Source organism: Petaurus breviceps, unplaced genomic scaffold (assembly GCF_028583685.1).
Source record: "Petaurus breviceps papuanus isolate PSGF00001 unplaced genomic scaffold, PetGlider_PUasm1.0 90881, whole genome shotgun sequence".
Taxonomy (NCBI): Eukaryota; Metazoa; Chordata; class Mammalia; order Diprotodontia; family Petauridae; genus Petaurus; species Petaurus breviceps.
In genome coordinates this window covers 7,133,376-7,152,388 of record NW_027187369.1, presented here as the reverse complement: position 1 = coordinate 7,152,388, position 19,013 = coordinate 7,133,376, and the positions used below count along the sequence as shown (strand labels likewise).

The 19,013-nt window shown below is 47.3% G+C and overlaps 1 protein-coding gene across 1 annotated transcript in view; it reads left to right on the top strand.

Annotated features, from left to right (window-relative positions):
• Positions 1-13,316: 13,316 nt before the first annotated feature.
• Positions 13,317-19,013, top strand: part of LOC138150567 (fibrous sheath-interacting protein 2-like) — a 17,336-nt gene continuing 11,639 nt past the window's right edge. Inside the window, exons 1-2 of the mRNA XM_069073993.1 lie at positions 13,317-13,447; positions 17,783-17,908. Of these exons, the coding sequence (XP_068930094.1) occupies positions 13,349-13,447; positions 17,783-17,908 (225 nt within the window). The 5' untranslated portion in view covers positions 13,317-13,348. The remainder of the gene's footprint in view (positions 13,448-17,782; positions 17,909-19,013) is intronic.

The window sequence follows — 19,013 nt, the reverse complement described above, 5'->3', positions numbered from 1 at the left end:
TCACACTCTCCCAGCCTGCCCCCTAACACACCCCTTCTGGAAGAGATCTCTGTGTCTCTCTATTAATGATTCTCCAAGATTCCCAGAGTCCCCCTACACAGCCCCGACAAGGAGGCTCGGCTCTGTATCTACCCCCTGCTGCGCACTGGTGGCTCCCAAATCCTCTGTTACACAGTCTTTGCAATGCCTCCCTCCAGAATTCCAAAATACCCCACAGCCTTCCCAAAGGAGTCTCCGTATCTAATGCCTGTTGAATGCCTACAACCCCCTATATCCTTCTGCCATTCAGGGGTCTCTAACGCTCCCCAGGACTCACCCAAAACCCTACAACTTCTCCCCAAGCACTCTCTGTATCCCCCCCTCTGCTGAGTACCTCTATATTATCTCCCTCTTCAGAAGTCTCTGTAAGTTCTACATCCTGACTCCCCGAGACTCTCAAAGACCTCCCTCCTGGAGACTTTGTAATGACCCCCTCGTTAAGCCCCCATGACTCCCACATCCTCCATGCCCCTGCCCAGGCTCTCAATGTGTCTCCCCTGTTGGCACCCTAATATCTCCCAGGATTCAGAGGTCTCTGTAGCTCCAGGGGCCACTGGAACACCCCCTCTGACTCTCCAAGAACCCCAAAGTTGTGACTCCCCCCAAAGAGTCTCCTATCTATCCCCTGCTGATAGCCTACAACTCCTCCATGTTTGGGGGTACAGTTGCTTCCCCCTTGTGACTCCTCCAAAATCCCACAAATCCCCCATGAGGTGCTGTATTTATATACTGCTAAACACCTAAGACCCTCAGAACCTCTTCTTTCTCAGGGGTCTCTATAACTCCCCACTCTGGATTCACCAAGAACCCCAAAATCTCCCCCCAAGGAATCTCTATATCTACCTCCTGCTGAGTACCTTTAACCCCTCCCATATCCTCTCCTTGTTCAGGGTTTCAAACTTCCCCCTCCTCTCTCAACAAGACACCAACATCCTACCTACATTCTATTGACCCCATTGAGGAAGCCTTATGAACTCCCAAATCGTCTCCTTAAGAAGTCTCTATAACTTCCTTTTTGACACAAGAACCCCAAACTTTCCATCAAAGGAAGATCTGTATCTACTCCCTGCTGAGTACCTATGACCCCCCCCCCAGACACTGCCCCTGTTCAGGGGTCTCTGTGTTTTCTCCCTTGCTGACTCCTCAAGAATCCCACAAATTCCCCCTAAGGAGTCTCTAATATCTACCTCTACTGAGTACCTTCAATCCCCTATAAACTCCCCCTGTTCTGTCTCTCTGCAATTCCCCACTCTACACTCCCCCAGAACCCTACAATTTTCCCCCCAAGGAGACTCTATACCTACTTCTTGCCAAGAGTACCTATGATCACCATATCCTCTCCCTGTACAGAGATCTTTCTAAATCCCCTCTTGATTCCCAAGGAACCCCACAACCTCTCCCTAAATGAGTATCTCTACACACCACCCGCTGAACTTCTATGACCCACCCCAAATTTTCTCCCTCTTCAGGGGTCTTTGTAATTCCCCCCTCCTTACTCACCAGGACATTCAATAACCTACCTACATGACCCCACTGCACAGCCCCTGAGATCGCCAAATCCTCCACTTGTTAAGGGGTCTCTGTAACTTCCCTCTTTTGACATCTCAAGAACCCCAAACTTCCCTATCAAGGAGAAGCTCTATTTACCCCTTGCTGAGCCCCATGGCTCCCCTATATCCTCACTCTGTCTTCCCCTCCTGACTCCCCAAGAACACCACGAGCTCCTTCCAGGAATCTCTGTATCTACTCACTGCTGAGCAACCATAACCCCCATGTCCTCTCCCTTGTCAGGGGACACTGTGTTGTTCCACTTCTGACTCCCCCACGAAACTCTCTCTACCCCATATCCTATCCCTGTTAGGGTTCTCTGTAACTCCCCACTTCTGACTCCCCAAGATCTCCAAATATATCCCCCAGGTGTCTCTGTATCCCCCCCACACTTAACCCTGTCACCCCCAGATCTTCCCCCTATTTCTCTGTCTTTTCTCTCTCCTGACTCCTCCCTGAATTCCACAACCTCCCCTCAAGGAGTCTCTTATATATACATTACTGCCTGCTGACCACCTTTGACGCCCCCCAGAAACTTCCTCCATTTAGAAGACTTTGGAATTACTCCCTTGTGACTCCCCAAGAACCCCATAACTTCCCCCAGTCTCTGTTTGCACCTAGCACTCCTCAGCAGTCTTTGAAACCTCCTCCCAAATTCCAAGGAATCCCCTAACCTCCCCAAATGAGTCTCTATGTCTAACACCTACTGAATGTCTATAACCCCATATTCTTTTGTCATCCATGGGTCTCTGTAAACCCCCATGACTCCCCAACAACCCCACAACTTCTCTCCAAGGACTCTCTGAATCTACCCCCATGAGCCTCTATGACACCCCATATCCTCACTCTGTAGGGGAACTCTGTGTCTTCCCAATCCTGACTCCCCAAGACCACCAAAACCCCCCAAGAGTGTCTGTACCTATTACTGCTAAGCAACAATGACTGCCATATCCTCTCATTGTTCAGAGGACTCTGTATCATCCCCCTCCTGACTCCCCAAGAATCCCACAGTCTCCTGCTACAAGTCTCTGTCTCTATCCCATGCTGAACAACTGTGACCCCCATATCATCTCCTATTCAGGGATATCTAAAACTTTCCCCTCCTGACTTCCTAAGACCCCCAAAACTCCCCCAGGAGTTCGTATCTAAATTCCCTCCCATACTGAGTTCCCATGACTTGCCCCCAGACCCTTTCCCTGTTGAAGGTCTCTGGGACTAGCCTCTCTGACAATGCCCCTCATCTATTCGTAAGAGCCCTACAACCACACACAGAGGAGCCTCTCTGGCTGGCTCAGCACCTACAATTTCCATATCCTCCCTCTCTTCTGGGGTCTTTGTAACTCCCCCTATGAATCCCAAAGGATTTGACAACCTCCCCAAAGAAGTCTCAGTATCTGACCTCTGCTGACCACCTACACCCCCAATATGCTTCCCCCATTCAGCGGTCTCTGTAGCCCCCTTTCTGACTCCCCCAAACCCCACAACCTCCCCCCAATGAGTTGTATCTATCCCCTGATGAGCAACTTTGATCCCTATATCATCTCTCTCTTCAGGAGTCTCTGGAAGCCTCCCCTCTTGACTCCCTAAGACTCTCAAAAACATCCCCCCAGGAGACTCTGAAATGATCACCCTGTTGAGCCCCTATAACCCCTGACATCTTTCCCCTACTCAGGGGTCCCTGTAGCTAGCTTCCATTCTAATTCTCTAAGAATTGGGGAATCCCCCACCCCCCCCCCCAAGGAAGTTTGGCATTCTCCCCCCTCTTGGAACCTTTTCCCCCCCCCCCGTATCCTCTATTGTTCAGGACTCCCTGCATCTCCCCCTCCTGGCTCCCCAAGAATCCCACAGCCTTCCCACACAAGTGTCTACTTCCTGCTGAATGACTATGAACCCAATATCTTCTCCCTGAACAGAGATCTTTAGAGCTCCCCTCTATTTACTCCCCAAAACTATGAAAAATATTCCCTGGGGCAGCTAGGTGGAGCAGTGAATAGAACACTGGCCCTGGAGTCAGAAGGACCTGAGTTCAAATCCAACCTCAGACACTTACCATAAAAAACTAGCCATGTGACCTTGGGCAAGTCAACCTCAAATTGCCTTACGTTCCACCCTCCAAAAAAAAAAGAAAGAAAAATCTTCCCCCAGGAGTCTCTATACCTACCCCCTCTGTACCTATCCCTCATGCTGTCTCCCTGTTCATGGGTCACCATTACTCCCCCATGACTAACCGAGAACCCTACAACCTCCCCCAAGGAGTCTCTGTATCTAACCTCCACTGACTCCCATGATTCACATATTGCCTCCCTTTTCATGGATCTCTGTAACCCTCCCCTCCTGATCTCCCAACAGCCCCACACCCCGTTATCCTGCCCATTTACAGGTCTCTGTGTCTTCTCTATCCTGACTCCCCAAGAATCTAATAGCCTTCTCCAATAAGGCTCTTTTTCCACCCCATGTCCTGCCCTAATAAAACCCCCTATATCATTCCCATTTTAGGGGTCTCTATCTTTCCCCTCCTGACTCCCCAAGACTCCCCAAAACCTCCCCAAGGAATCTTGGTCTCAACTCCCTATGGAGCATCTATGACCTCCATATTTTCCCTCTGTTCAGGAGTCTCTAACTTATCCCTCCTGAATTTCCAAGACTTCCAAAATTCTCACCCCAGGAGGCCAAGTATCTGTCCCATTGGTGAGCAACTCTGACCCCCTATGTCATCCCCCTTTTCATGGGTTGCTTGACTCTCCAGCAACCCCCCAATCTCTCCACAAAGCATCTCTGTATTCACCCCCTACCGAACAATCAGGAACCCCACAGCCTCCCAGTGTTCCATGCTCCCAATGTCTTCCCCCTCTTCATATCCCAAGGAGTCCACAACACCCACTCTCCCACATCACTGAGAGTCCACTACGCAGATACCCTCCTCTCATTCAGGGATCTTGGTAACTCCTCCCTCCTGACCGGGGAATTGTGTAAAAACCTACCTCCATGAGCTTGTGCATCTACCCTTGCCCCTTGGTAAGTACCAACTACCCCATACAATCTCCTTGTTCAGAGGTCCCTGTAACTCCCCTCCTTACTCCCAAAGAACCCCACAACTTCCCCCATGGAGTCTCCGTATCTAATCCCTGCTGAGTGCCTATGACCTCCCCATATCCTTCTGCCTTTCATAGGTGTCTGTAACACATCCTTCCTGAATCTTCAAAGCCCCTACGTCTCCCCAAGGTGTCTCTTTCTCCACTCCCTGGCTGGGCACCTAGTAACCTCATATACTCTCCCTGTCCAGGGGGCTCTGTAACTTCCCCTTCCGGATTGCCCAAGGCCCCCAGAATTCTCCCATCAGGAGTCTCTGTTTCAGCCCTACCGTTGAGCACATAAGACTCCATATGTCTTTCCCATTCAGGGGTCTCTGTAACTCGTATCTTGTGACTCCCAAGAACTTGACAACATCTCCCCAAAAGAGTATCTCTATTTTTCCCCTGCTGAGCTGATATGACTCCCCCATATCTCCTCTATTCAGGTGTCTCTCTACCCCTTGACTTTCCAAGACCCCCCCCCCAAACCCTCTCCCCTGGTATCTCTCTATTAGCTCCACTGCTGGGAACCAATGACCCCCCGTATCCTCTCCCTGTTCAAGGGTCTGAGTCCCCCTGATAACCCCACGAGAGCCCCACTACCTCTCCTCACAGAGTCTCTGTACCCACCCCTGTGAACCCCATATCCTCTTGAGCACTTATGAGCCCAACATTCTCCCAGTGGTCAGTGGTCACAATGGCTTCTCCTTCTTGACATCCCAAGTATTCTAGAACTCCTCCCCCCACCCCATGAGTCACTGTATTTACCCCCTGCTGAGCACCTACTGCCTAGATATCCTCTCCTTATTTAGGGGTCTCCTGACTCCTCAGGATGTCCAAAAACCTCACCCTAGGAGTCTGTAGCTACACCCTGCTGAGACCCTATGAGCCCTGATATCATTCCCTGTTTCAGGAGTCACTGTAACCACCCCCTCTAACTCTCCAAGAACCCCATAACCTTTTCCAAGAAGTCTCTACCCCCTGCGGAGCACCAATTAACTCCCCCTATATCCTCCCTGTGTCTTTGGGTCTCTATAACTCCCCCTCCTGACTCCCCAAGAAAGCCACAACTTCCCCCAGAGAGTCTCAATATCTTCCCCCTGCTGAGCAACTATAACCCCCATATTTTCTGTGTTCAGGGCTCTCTGTAACTCTCCCTACCTGACCCCCTCAGACCCTAAAACCAGGAGTCCTGGTATCTACAACCTGCTGAGTATCTGTGAACCCCATATACTCCCAGGGTTCAGTGGTCATGATGGCTTCCACAACTCCTCCCCCCAAAAAGAGTCGCTGTACTTGTCACCTGCTGGGCACCTACCGCCCAGATATCCTCTCCTTTTGCAGAGGTCTCCTGACTCCTCAAAGACCCTACAACCTTTCCATAAACACCCCATTGTGTGCCAGTGATGTCTATATCCTCTCTTTTGGGGTTCCTGTAACTCCCCCATTATATCCAAGGAGAAGCATCTGTGTCTATCCCCTGATGAGCCCCCATGATCTTCCCATATCTTTATCTGGTTAGCCTTCTCTAACTCTTTCCTTGGCCTTCCAGGAACCCAATAATCTCCCCCCAAGAAGTTTGTGAATGTAGCCTTTGCTGAAGATCTAAGCCCCCAGATCTATTCCTTGTTCAGGGGTCTCTATAACTCCCCCTCAGCTCCCTAATAACCTCCCTCCAAGATCTCTGCATCAATCCCCTGCTGAGCCCCTAGAGACCTTGATTCAGAGGTGGGAACCTGTAGCTTCAAGGCTCACGTGGCCTTCTGTGTCCTCAGGTGTGGCCTTCTATGCAGGCAATTTGTTCTGTGAAGGCTGGATTCAGTCAAATGGCCGCACTTGAGGACCTGGGGGCCACAGGTTCCCCACCCCTCCATGATATTATTCCTCTATAGTATTCTCTGCATCATCTTCCTCCTGAATCTCCAAGACCCCCAAAAACTTCACCCAAGGAATGTCTGTATTTTCCCCCTGCTCAACTGCTAGTTCCAGCCACCCATAGCCCTGCCCTGTTTTGAGGTCTCTTTAACACCTCACTATTGCTCCCCAACAAACTCACAACCTGCTATCAAGGAATCGCTGTACCTAACCCAAGTCCTCCACCCCAAACACCACAAGAATCCCAAACTTCCCCCCAAATGGATCTTTATACCTTGCTGAGCCTTGTGGCACCCCCATAATTTACACTATGTTCAGAGAGATGACCCTGACCCTAACTCCCCCTCCAGACTCCCCAAGAACCTCCCAACCTTCCCCAAGGTCTCTGTGTCTTCCCCACCCCCACCCCCGTTGAGCACCAAGAATTCCCAAATCCTCTCCGAGTTCACAGGTCTTAATGGCTTTCCCCCCTTTGATCCCCAACAACCCCACAACTTCCCCCCATGAGTGGCTGTGTTTTCCCCACTTCCACCATCCTCTTCTTGTTCAGAGTTCTCTGTAACCCCCCCCCTCCAGACTTACCAAGACATCCAACAATCTACCTCCAGGAGACTCTCTATCTACCACACTGCAAAGCCCCTCAGGTTCCCCCAAATCATCTCTCTGTTAAGGAATCTCTGTGTCTTCCTCCTCCTGACTCCCCGAGAATCTCACAGCCTTGAGTTTCCATATCTACCCCACTGCTGAGCTCCCATGACCTGTCCCCATATGCTTTCCCTTTTCATGAGTTCCTGTAACTTCCCCCACCCCTACTGACTTCCCAAAGAACCCTTCAAACAGCCTTCCCCAAGTCTCTCTATCTACTCCCTGCTAGGACCTAGGACCCCCATATCTTCTCCCTATTCAGGGGTCTATGCAACTCTTCCCTCCTGACCCCCCAAGACCCTCCAAACCCTTTCCTCAGGAGTCTGTTTCAGCCCCCCTGCTGGGCACTTATGGCCTCCCTATATCCTCCCCCTCGTTAGCCATTTCTATCTTCCCCTTCTTGACTCCCCAAGAATGCCACAACCTTCCCCACAATTCTCTGAATATGCCCTATGCTGATCAACTGCAACCTCCCCCATCTACTCTCCCTATTTAGGAGTTTCTCTAACTCCCCGTTCCTGACTCCCCAAGATACTAAATAACCCTCCATGAATCTCTACCTACATCCCTGCTGAGCCCCCATGACCTGCCCCATAATCCTCTCTCACCGTTCATTCATCTCTAACTCCCCACGTCCAAGTCACAAAGACACCCAACAACCTAACTCCAAGTCTGTAACAACTACTCCACTAATGAGCCCATCATCCCCTAAATTTTTCCTCCATTAAGGGGTCTCTGTACCTCCCTCTTCCTGATACCCCCAAAACTTCAAACTTTCCTCCTAAGGAAGATATATATATATATATTATATGTATTTATTACCTTCTTCCAAGCCCTATGATGCCCCCATATTCTCTCTGTAACTTCCCTTTCCTCATTCCACAAGACCCTCCAAATTCTCCCCCTATAAGTCTGTTTCAGCCCCCACATTGAACACCTCTTACCTCTACACATCTTTCCCCTGTTTAAGGGGCTCTGTAACTCCCCACTTCTGACTCCCCAAGAACCCCACAAGCTCCTCCCAAGGAGTGTGTGTATATTTACCCCCTGCTGAGCACCTATGACTCCCACATCCTCCCTCTGTTCAGGGGTCTCTATTCCTTCCCTTCCTTATTCTCAAAGCATCCCACAGCCTCCCCACAAGTCTCTGTACTCACTTCCCTGCTGAGCCCCCATGACCTGCTTCTATCCTCTCCCTGTACATGGATCTCTGTAACTGCCTCCTCCTGACTTCCCAGAAACCTCACAACCCCTCCCCAAGAAGTCTCGATATCTACCCCTTGCTGAGTACCTACAACCCCACATCCTCTCCCTTTTCAGGAAGTATCTGTGATTATGTCTTCTCTGATATAACTCCCCAGGACTCCCCACAGCCTTCCTCTGCCCAGAGGTCTTCCTTCTGCTGACTTCCAAGCTCCCTGCAGCCTCCTTTCATTATGATTCTCTGGCTCTCCCTGCTCCTAACTCATCAAGACTCCCACAGGCTCTCCATGACCAGGTGTCTCTGTATGCCCCCTACTCCCTAGACTTCAACAGCCTCCCCCTTAGACTCTCTGTATCTCCCAGCTGACTCCCCAAGACCCCCATAGCATCTTCCTTCAGTCCTCTCTGTATGCCCCCTTTGTTGATCTTCTAGGAGCCCTAAGCCTCTCTCTCCACCACCAGGATCTTTGGACCTCCCCCCTCCACCTTGCCTCCTCTGAGCATGTCCATGGTTTTCCAGTAGCTCTGGCCAGTGCTCAAGGATTTCTTTGTCTGGGATGGAGGAAGAAGGTGGCCCCAATGGCCTCATTAGAACACTGACAGTTGGAAGGCCACCCCTCACTGCTCCCTCACAGCCATTCATGGCAGCCCATCCTTCTGAGTCCCTGATCAATTCTATATTCCATTCCTTTTTTTACTCTGTGGATTTCTAGGCCTACTTTTTACCAGCTGTCCCAGAACTCAAGAGCCACAAGATTCCTTTGCCCATTTCTCCCAGTTACTCGTGAGTCCCTATCCCTCACCATCACTATTTTTTTATGTAACCTATATTTGGGCTGGGCAGGTGGTATAGTAGAGTACCGGGCCTAGCATCCAAACTCAGACATTTACTACCTATGTGACCCTGGGCAAGTCACTTAAGTGTTTGCCTCAGTTTCCTCAGCTATAAAGTAGGAAAATGGCAAACTACCCCAGTATGTCTGCCAAGAAAATCCCAAATGGGGTCAACAAAGATCTTTTGTGGTAGCCAGGTGGTGCATTGCATAGAGCACCAGGCCTGACTGAAGTCAGTAAGACTCTTCTTCCTAAGTTCAAATCTGGCCTCAGATACTGACTAGCTGTGTGACCCTGGGCAAGTCACTTCATCCTGTATGCCTCGGTTTCCTCATCTGTAAAATGAGCTGAAGAAGGAAATGGCAAACCACTCAGTATCTTTGCCAAGAAAACCCCAAATGGGGTCTTGAAGAGTCGTACATGACTGAAAATGACTGAACAAAAACAATCCTATATTTACATAACTGTAAACATGCTTGTATCAGCTTAGTGCAGAGAGTTCTTAACCTTGTCTGTGTCCTGAACCCCTTGGGTAGTCTGGGGAAGCCTACTGGACCCCTCCTCAGTATCATGTCTTTAAATGCATCGAATACAATCCATAGGATTACAAAGGAAACCAATTATATTAAAATGTCATCATAATCCTAAAAAGAAGATTCCTGGATCTTCTGAAATCTCTCCACAGAACCTTTGGGGACCCATGGACCCCAGATTAAGACACCCTGCCCTAATGGAGTGTAAGCTCCTTGAAAGCAGGGTCTGTATTACTTTTCTATTTGTATCCTCAATACCTAGCACAATGCCTGGCATTTAGAAGACACTTCAAAAAGTAGATACTTCAAAAAATGAACAAGGGAGGGATGTCAGAAGTCATCTAGTCCAGCATCCTCAATTTACAGATGAAGAAACTGAGGCCCAGGGCAGTAGACTAATTGATTTGCTCAAGGTCGGACAAGGAATATATGTTAGAACTGGAATGAAATTGAATTAGATCCCACATCATTTACTAGCAATGAAAGCAGTCATATAGCAGAGAAATAAAAAATGAAAATGTCGCCATTCTGGTATCTTAAAGATAGACAAAAATTAATTTGTTAATAAGAGCTTTTTTTTCTTTTTTAGAACATTGCAAAAACATTTTTTTTATTTGATTTTATTTAAATAAAGGATCTTTTAAAAAAAAAAAAGTTCAACAATTCATTTATTGTAACACAGTGCCCCCTAGTGACTCTATTAATGAAATATTTTTTTACAGCATACAAATATACACACATTTTTTCCAAAGTATGAGGGAAGGGAGCCAATATAGTACAAGAGCCAATAGAGGAAAGGACCAAGAATTTACAATCAGAGGATCTGGGCTTTAATGCCATCTCTGCCACTTACTATTTGTATCACCTTGATCAAGTCACTTGAATTCCAGGGCGCTAAGCTAAGCACTGGGGATAAAAGAAAGCCAAAACCACAGCCCCTGCTCACAAGAATCTCACATTCTAATAGAGGAGACAATATGCAAAACACCATGTACATAGAAGATTTTATATGTGTGTATAAATATAAATACATATATATGTATGTGGGTATGCCACACATGTATACATATATGTATGTGTGGGGAGAGGACAGAGAGAGAGAAAGGAGAGACAGAGACAGAGACACAGAGACAGATATACAGAAATAGATATACAGAGAGAGGTAATGAAGAGAGAGAGACAGATAGACAGACAGACAGTAAGAGATGTGGTGTCCAGACTGAACACAATACTCCAGATTGGTCTAACCAGGATAGAGCAGGATGATAACAGCCTGCTAAGATCGTTTGGGCTCACAATTCTGTCATCAGACATCTTAGTTATCCTCCTAGACTCCTTTTATCTGAAATTTTGATGTTTGCCACCTACCTCTCTTTCAGATTACTGATTAAAATGTTGAACAGTATAGGGCCAAAGACCGATTACTTGGACATGCTTAGAATGAAGTGATCTTGAAGACTTCATTTTTTATATAAAAATTCTAGGGGCAGCTAGGTGATGCAATGAATAGAGCACTGGCCCTGGAGTCAGAAGGACCTGAGTTCAAATCCAGCCTCAGACACTTATTAACTATATGACCTTGGGCAAGTCACTTAAACCCAACTGCCCTGCCTTCCCCCCTCCAAAAAAAAGGTTCTAGAAGTGACTGTCAGTATTTTTTTACTTGATGGGTTCAACATTCCAAATGAGCATAACTTTCTCACAAAAGGGTACCAATGTTGGTTTCAGATATTTTATCAGTGGTTTTCCTGACTAGAAACAACAACTAAATGGGGGGGGGAGGGCGTCCAAAATTGCTTATGATTACCTTGACATTTGGTAACCACTAAAACTCTATTAGTATGAGGCTCACAACAGACCAACAGAGCTATCATATGGCAATATTTCTAATAAGCTTTGATAGATATCTAGGAATGCAGCCTGCCAGATAAAATCAATACTTACCTTTGAAGCATTCTCAAAGTTTCTAAGACCAAGGGAGAGTTCAGAGTCACCCTCTACAATAATTTCTTCCACAGGATTTCATCTTTGCAAGAAAATGTGGGCAAAAAAATCAGCCCAACTCTGAAAGTTTCCATCAAACTTGTCTCTTTAAATGACAGCCTTCTAAGATACTTCAACCTTTGAACCATCTATCAACTTCAACAGCTTGGGTACAGAGCTTAGTACCTCGGGTTCTTAGAAGATGGTCTTTGAGAGTGTCTGTGCTGAGAAATTCAAAATAGTAAACTCCAAACTTGGTTAGGCTGGTCCTCAGATGACAAATATATGGTTCATTATTAGGCCATTCTAGCTAGGTAGGACCTGTAAGATCTTGGGCTATCCTAGCATCCCTTTGAGATCCCAGGTTCACCTCCAGACCACACTGAGTCACTGGAGTGGCAACTAGGATAGGATAGGATTGGATGGGATAGGATAGGATAGGATAAGATAAGATAAAAACCTATCCATGGTAAGGATTTCCGGTGCTTTGAGGTAAGCAGGAATGCATTTTTCTAAGAACCAGTTGTTGTTGCTGTTGTTGTGGAGTCATTTTTTCAGTTGTGTCCTACTTTTCATGACACCATTTGGGATTTTCTTCAGAGCTACTGGTTTGCCATTTTGTTCTCCAGCTCATTTTACAGAGGAGGAAACTGAGGCAAACAGGGTGAAGTGACTTGCCCAGGGTCACACAGCTAAGAATAAATAACTTTCTTAAACGGGATGATGGCTTTGGAGTACAGTACCAGACAGTCATTTGGAAGTTAGGATTATTTTCTAAATGCTTATCAACACAAAAGAAATAAATAAAAATAGCTGGGTTGAATAAAGTTCCTTGAAAAAACACCGAAGTAGGCAAACCCTGAGGCCCATGGCGTTTTAAAGAACATACCAAACCCTCCTTTACTGTCCTTTCACCTCTTCTTCTGTCAAAATGAGAGTTGGGCCAGATGATGGCCTCTCTCTTACAGCCCTAGATCTAGGAGCCTGTGAACCCCTTCCAGCTTCCCAGTGCCCCTTCTTCCCCTCGATTTCTGGTCTGTGTGTATGCTTGGGATTGAGGAGACTAGCAGTGGTTGGGGGCGTTGGGGCTTTTTCCCCACCTAAACCTTCTGGCCCCTTGGGAAACGGGTCAGCTTCCCAGGCACTGGATTATTTTGGTTTTGTATTTTTCAGAAGTGGGAGTTTTTGCACTGGCTCCCTAAGCGACCACCTCCCCATTCTTGACACCCACCAGGCCCAAATCTTATGTTCTTTCTTATCCCCGCCTTCTTCCTCTTCTCGCCTTACCCTTCAACACCCTTCCCCAACATACGTATGCACGCACGCGCGCGCGCATGCGCGCCCCTCCCCCTTATCACGCAAACAATCCCCATTGAACGTGAGGGGAGGGGCCGCGTGCCCGCAGCTAGGCAACGCGTGTGTAGAACTGGAACTCGTTACATAGGGGGAAGAATGGTTGTCAAGGCAGCGAGTGGGCTTCTCAATCTGGTTGGAGTCGGGAGGGGAGGAGGGAGGGAACCCGGGCGCTGGGGAATAAGGGGGACGAGGAAGCAGAAGTCCGAGGAGAGGCGGAAAAGGCGGGGGCGGAGGCAGAGGCGGATCCCGCCCTAGGGAGCCATGGAGTTCTATCTGAGCACCTGCTCCAAGGCTGCGGATGCCGCCGCCACCAAGACTGCCGCCAGCCACTTGGTGGCGGACCTCGACCAGTGCGGCGAGGTGAGCGCCCGCCTCAAACCCCGCGGGCCCTCCCCAAACCCCGAGGCTCCGCCCCCCAACCCAACCAGAGGGACCGCCCCCAAACCCCGAAAGTGCCCCAAAACCCATGGCCCTCCCCAAACTCCGAGTGTCCCACCCCCAAAACCCTGAAGGCACTGTTCAAAACCCATGGAGCCCTGCCCCTGGCCCTAGGATTCTGCCCTAAAGCCCCCGGAATCCCCCAAGTCCCGAGGGCCTTCCTCCAGGCCCATTCCCAAACTCTACAGCCCCACCCCAAATCTCTTAAGGCCCTGCCTCCAGCCACAAGACCTTGTCTCAAGCTTTAAGTTCCCAAACCTTGAAGGCTTTGCCCCCAAACCTCAAAAGCACTGCTCCAAACTCGGAGGGCACTGATCCAAATCCTGAGAGTCCTCAGGCCTGGTTCAGAGGCTTATGCCAAATCCAGGGAGCCCTATTCCCAGTGCCTCAGCCCCTCTCTAACCCCACCCTCAACACCCACAGCCCCCTGGGCTCCCTAACCATTTTGGTGGTGAGTGGGACAGTAAAAAGGAATGGTGGGGAATGGCCGGAAGGGAAGAGGTGAGGAAACTGGGGGAAGGTCAGGATCATCTTATGACTTTGATAGTACTATACCCGTGTTTCCCCGATAATAAGACACTGTCTTTTTTTTTTTTTAAAGAAAAACACCAGAGGGCTTATTTTCAGGGGAGGGCTTATTTTAAAGGAATCTTACACAGTAAGGGGAGGGCTTATTTTCGGGATAGGTCTTATTATCGGGGAAACACGGGTAGTATCTATAGAGATTTGGAGATGAAGTCAGAGGACCTAAGTTCATATTTCCCAGTTAGTAGCTGTGTAATCATGGGTGGGTCATTTTCCCTCCCTTGGCCCTCAGTTTCTTTACCTATAAAATCGGGGGATTGAACTCAACCACTGGTGTCCCATTTAACCTCTCTGGGACTAACCTCTGCAAGGAGAGGGCCAGAGTACAAATCATCTTAACTGTGGCTTCCTGTGTGTGTGATCTTGGACAAGTCATTTATCTTCCCTAGGGCTCAGTTCCTCCCTCTTAAGTACTTTCACATTCTAAATCCTACCATAATCCCAAATCACTTCACTGTTCTGAGCCTTAGTATCTCAGAACTGGAAGGGATTTCAAGGACCATCTAGCCCAATCCATAAGTGAGCAAGAATTCTCTCTGAAGCAGTCCAAGTTGTCATTCTGCCTCTGCTAGAGGACCTCCAGTGAGAGGGAGCCCACCCCCTCCCCATACAGCCCAATTTTGGACAGCTCTCATAGTTAACTTTTCCCTTACACTGAGTTGAAATCTTCTGCCCATTGGTCCTAGGTCTGCCCCCAATTTCTCCCTATGCCCCTAAATTGTCTCTTCATCTATAAAATGAAAGGTATAGACTAGATGATCTGTGAAATCCTTTCCAGTTCTAATTCCTACATTCCCAGAATCTGGAACTCCTACTAAAGAAGAGCAGTATAGCATACAATCAGAGCTGTCTAAAATGAAATAGTGGGTCCCATGTTACTGGAGCTTTGCAGGAATCTGGTAGAGGATACCCATTCTATAAGTATAACCTAAACTAAGCTGGAAATCCTGCCAGACAAGGCTAGGTTGAAGGATCTGGGGGTGTTTAGCATAGAGAAAGAGAACAGTCTTAAGTGGAACAGAGATGATTGCTGTTGCCAAATATCTGCAGGGCTGCCATGTAGAAGATATTAGGCCTGTACAATTTAGCCCTAGAGGACAAAACTAGGGAAAATGGGTAAAAGTGGCAGGGTCGTATCCCAACTCATTTAAACCCAAACTTCTGAACAAGTTGAGCTGTCCACAAGTGGCCTTGCCTGGCCTTCCCCAGGCATTCCCACCTGAGTGGAACTCTTCAACCAGACAAATATAGATGGCCATGGATTGCCCCTGGTTGGGGATGCTGCTTAGGTAGGGGTTGGACCCAAATGTTACACCCACAAAGAAAGGGGAAACAAAATTATAGACACCAAAGGGAAACAAGCAAAACCTCAGTATTTCAATCTTAAATTATAATTCCCTGTGAGGGCTATATGTATCATTGCCCCATACAACAGTTTCATGTCCAAGAGGAGGCAGCTAGGCAGCTCAGTGGATAGAGCACTGGGCCTGGAGTCAGGAGGACCTGAGTTCAAATCCAGCCTCAGACCCTTACTAGCTGTGTGGCCCTGGGCAAGTCACTTAACCTCTGTTTGTCTTAATCCACTGGAGAAGGAAATGGCAAACCACTCCAGTATCTTTGCCAAGAAAACTCCAGTATGGCCCATAGGACAGGACTGAACAAGAACATGTTCAATTAGGGATGTCACCAGATATATAATTAGATTTTTCTTCCTGGGCTGTAATCAGACCCTACTGTAATAGTAATGTAATTTAAATATCCCCCTGTATTGGCTTGGTTTTTGGTTTGATTGTGTTAAAACCCAGAGCTTGTGAATCCCACTTGTGGGATGGACTTGTTGATGTGAAAAGAGAGGGCTGGACTGGGAGGAGCTGGTGAAGTAGATTTGGAGAGACACAAGAAAAGAAAGAGGCAGAAGAACTTTTTGGAAGCAGCACCCTCATAGAGGCAGAGAGAGAGACTGAGAGGATTGCTGAGGGCCACTTTGAGTCCCCCTGGACTTTTGAGACCTGCCCCCGGAGCTGCCAAGGACTGAGGAGACATGGCTGTTTTGCTGGTACTTTGTCTATCTGTTTTGATGTTGTTTTGCCAGATTTGTCCACTGGTGAAAGACAGTTCCTGTTGTTGAGGAAGTTCTGGAACCTGGCTGTTGGTTCAGAGCTCCTGAGACTGTCCTGCAGACAGAGAGTGAATACTGTCCACTGGTGAAGAACAGTGCTGTTGTTGCAGGGGTCTGGGAACCTTTCTGTTGGTTCAGAAGCCCTGAAGAAGGATTTTCTTGTATGTTTACAGAAATCCTGGAAGAGGGTTTTGCTAATGTTTTCAGGGGTCCTAGGACTGTTCTGCAGACAGAAAATGAATTAATGAAGAGACTGGCAATGTATCTTGTGGCCTCACTAAGCTTTGTCTCCCCAGGAACAAAGATTGCTGAGAACTTGCCTTATGTCTAGATGAAGAAAAGACCTCCATTTGGGTATTAAGTGCTGTGCTTAAGCTTGTTGTAACTCTGGGGTAGATTCAATTGTGATCCAGGGGTGGGGAACTTTTGACCTTTTTGTGCTCTGTGATTGAACAAATGAATGTACTTTACTTATGATTGGAAACTAATCTCCATTTGAGAACAGGGGCTTTGTGATGGACTAAATGAATGTACAGCCTAGGTGTGGAGTACCATTTAGAAGAGGGACTTTGTGATTGATTAAATGAATGTAATGTCCTGGGGTGGGGTAGTACTTGATTAAATCACACTTGGGGGTAGTACTTGGAGATTATTGAATCACACTTAGCAAATGCTGTATTTTGAATGATGTCATATTTTGATCTTCTCTGTTCTTAATTTTTCACTGAATAAAATGGAGAGCTCCTATGCTGGTATTTTGAACATTGGGAAGTTGCCTTTGCTTGGCATTACATTACACCTACCCAAATAAACAGAAGCAGACAAGAGAAAACGACACCTCCCCTTGACCCCGATCTCCTACTAAGATAAATAAGTTAAAACAACCACATTTCTACTTATTTGGCAATGTTCTAGTATAGTTTGACTGTAGAGGCCTATAATAAGTGTAGCAGGGATAGAAGATGTAGCTCCAGTCTGAGAGTAGGACTCCTTATCTCATGAACCACTTCCAGGGCCTTTCCCCAGCCATACCAGCTGCATTTGATACTCTCTTTTGAAAACTTGTGATGAGGAGTCAGAATGGGCTGCCTCCTATAAATAGTGAACCCCCCGGTGTTGGAAATACTCAAGGAGCAGTGGTAGGGATGACACATAGTGGGCGAGAGGGCTGTGCAGGGAAGTCCCTCACCAGTGACAGGTCCAGGGAATAACCAAATGGTGGCCAGATGATCCCCCATTAATACTATAGGAGGCCTGGCTCCTGGTGGCAGGTTGGCCTGGATGTCTTCTAACGAGCACAGGCTGCCTCTTCCTGCCCCCCCCAGTAAAAGGGATTCCTACACTGAATGGAGGTTGCACTTGATGCCCTCTTTGCTCCCTTCCTGAGACTCGATTGTATGTATGTAAACTGATGCTATGATGCCTTCAGAGCTGAGAGCCCAATGAAGTGCCAAGCATTCCATTTCTTCTACCAACTGTCCACTAAGACTAAAGCCCATGTAATTCTGTTCTTACAGAGTAAGACTAAAGCCCATGTAATTCTGTTCTTACAGAGTCCCCACAAAATGCAGTTTCAAGAAATAGGGGCTGCTCAGCTACTGGATCTACCTCTTGGCGTCAAACTGCCTCTGATTCCAGGAAGTAATACTTTATTCCACACCACAAATTTAAGTGAAAAGGTAAAATCATTTCTAGAAATAATGGTAAACAGGCACCTTTCTAACCCCTTTCCCTTGCTATTCATTCCAGAGATGCTATGCCAGTCATGAGATCCCTGCTTACTGGCCGTGCCACCCAGCTCAAGCCGAAAAGCAAAATCACATGTGGCAGTTGGGGGTATATCATGCAGGGCAGTCAAAGAGGACTCTGAGAGAGGAAATAGGGTTTTTCAATCCTCCATGGTTTCTTTGGCATTTTAGGAAAACTACTTAAGATCTATTTCCAATAAAATCTCCAGTAGACTCATGGGATTCAAAGAATCAGATACAATTAATGCTTTATTTCTTCAGACCTCATTATTTAATTTAGGTATTACAAAAAAAATAAATAAAATTAAAAAATTTAGGTATTACAAAAAATATTTTCTTCTTCCAGGCAAGAAAGATCAGAATTTGAGTCCTACTTCAAATATTTAATAATTTCGTGACCCTGAACAAGTTAGTCTCTGAACCTCAGTTTTCTTGTCTATAAAATATAGATAGTGATAGCATCTCCCTCTTAGGATTGTTCTGAGATTGAAATGAGATAAAGAACTTTTTAAAAAAACCTTAAAGCTCATGTACAATAAATAGAGCTCATGTACAATAATACTGCTAAATACCCTAGGTAGACTTACAATCACCTACTTCAGCCACCATCACAAAACGGGGGAAATGTTCATACAAAATCTCTGTCATTCTCCTGTCAGCCCTAGGGCATCCCAAGACCCTGACCTTATCTTCATAAGGTCCTCTTAAAGTTCTCTAGCAAGACCACCTTCCTCCCAGTCAAAAAAAGGCCCTCAGTCCACAAGTTGTGGTCACATGATCACTCTTAGTTCTTCCATCCCATCCTTCCTACAAGGTTAACTGCCCAGTACCCAGAACTCAGCCTCAAAGTTCCGATGGTTTCTAGGCAACCAGACTCTTCCTGCATCAACAGAACCACTCAGTCAAAAGCAGCCATTCTCAGCTCCATGACTCCAAAGGCTGTCTTTCTACTCAGTTGCAAGTTGAGGTAGGGGACTTTGTGTGTGTGTGTGTGTGTGTGTGTGTGTGTGTGTGTGTGTGTGTGTGTGTGTGTGTG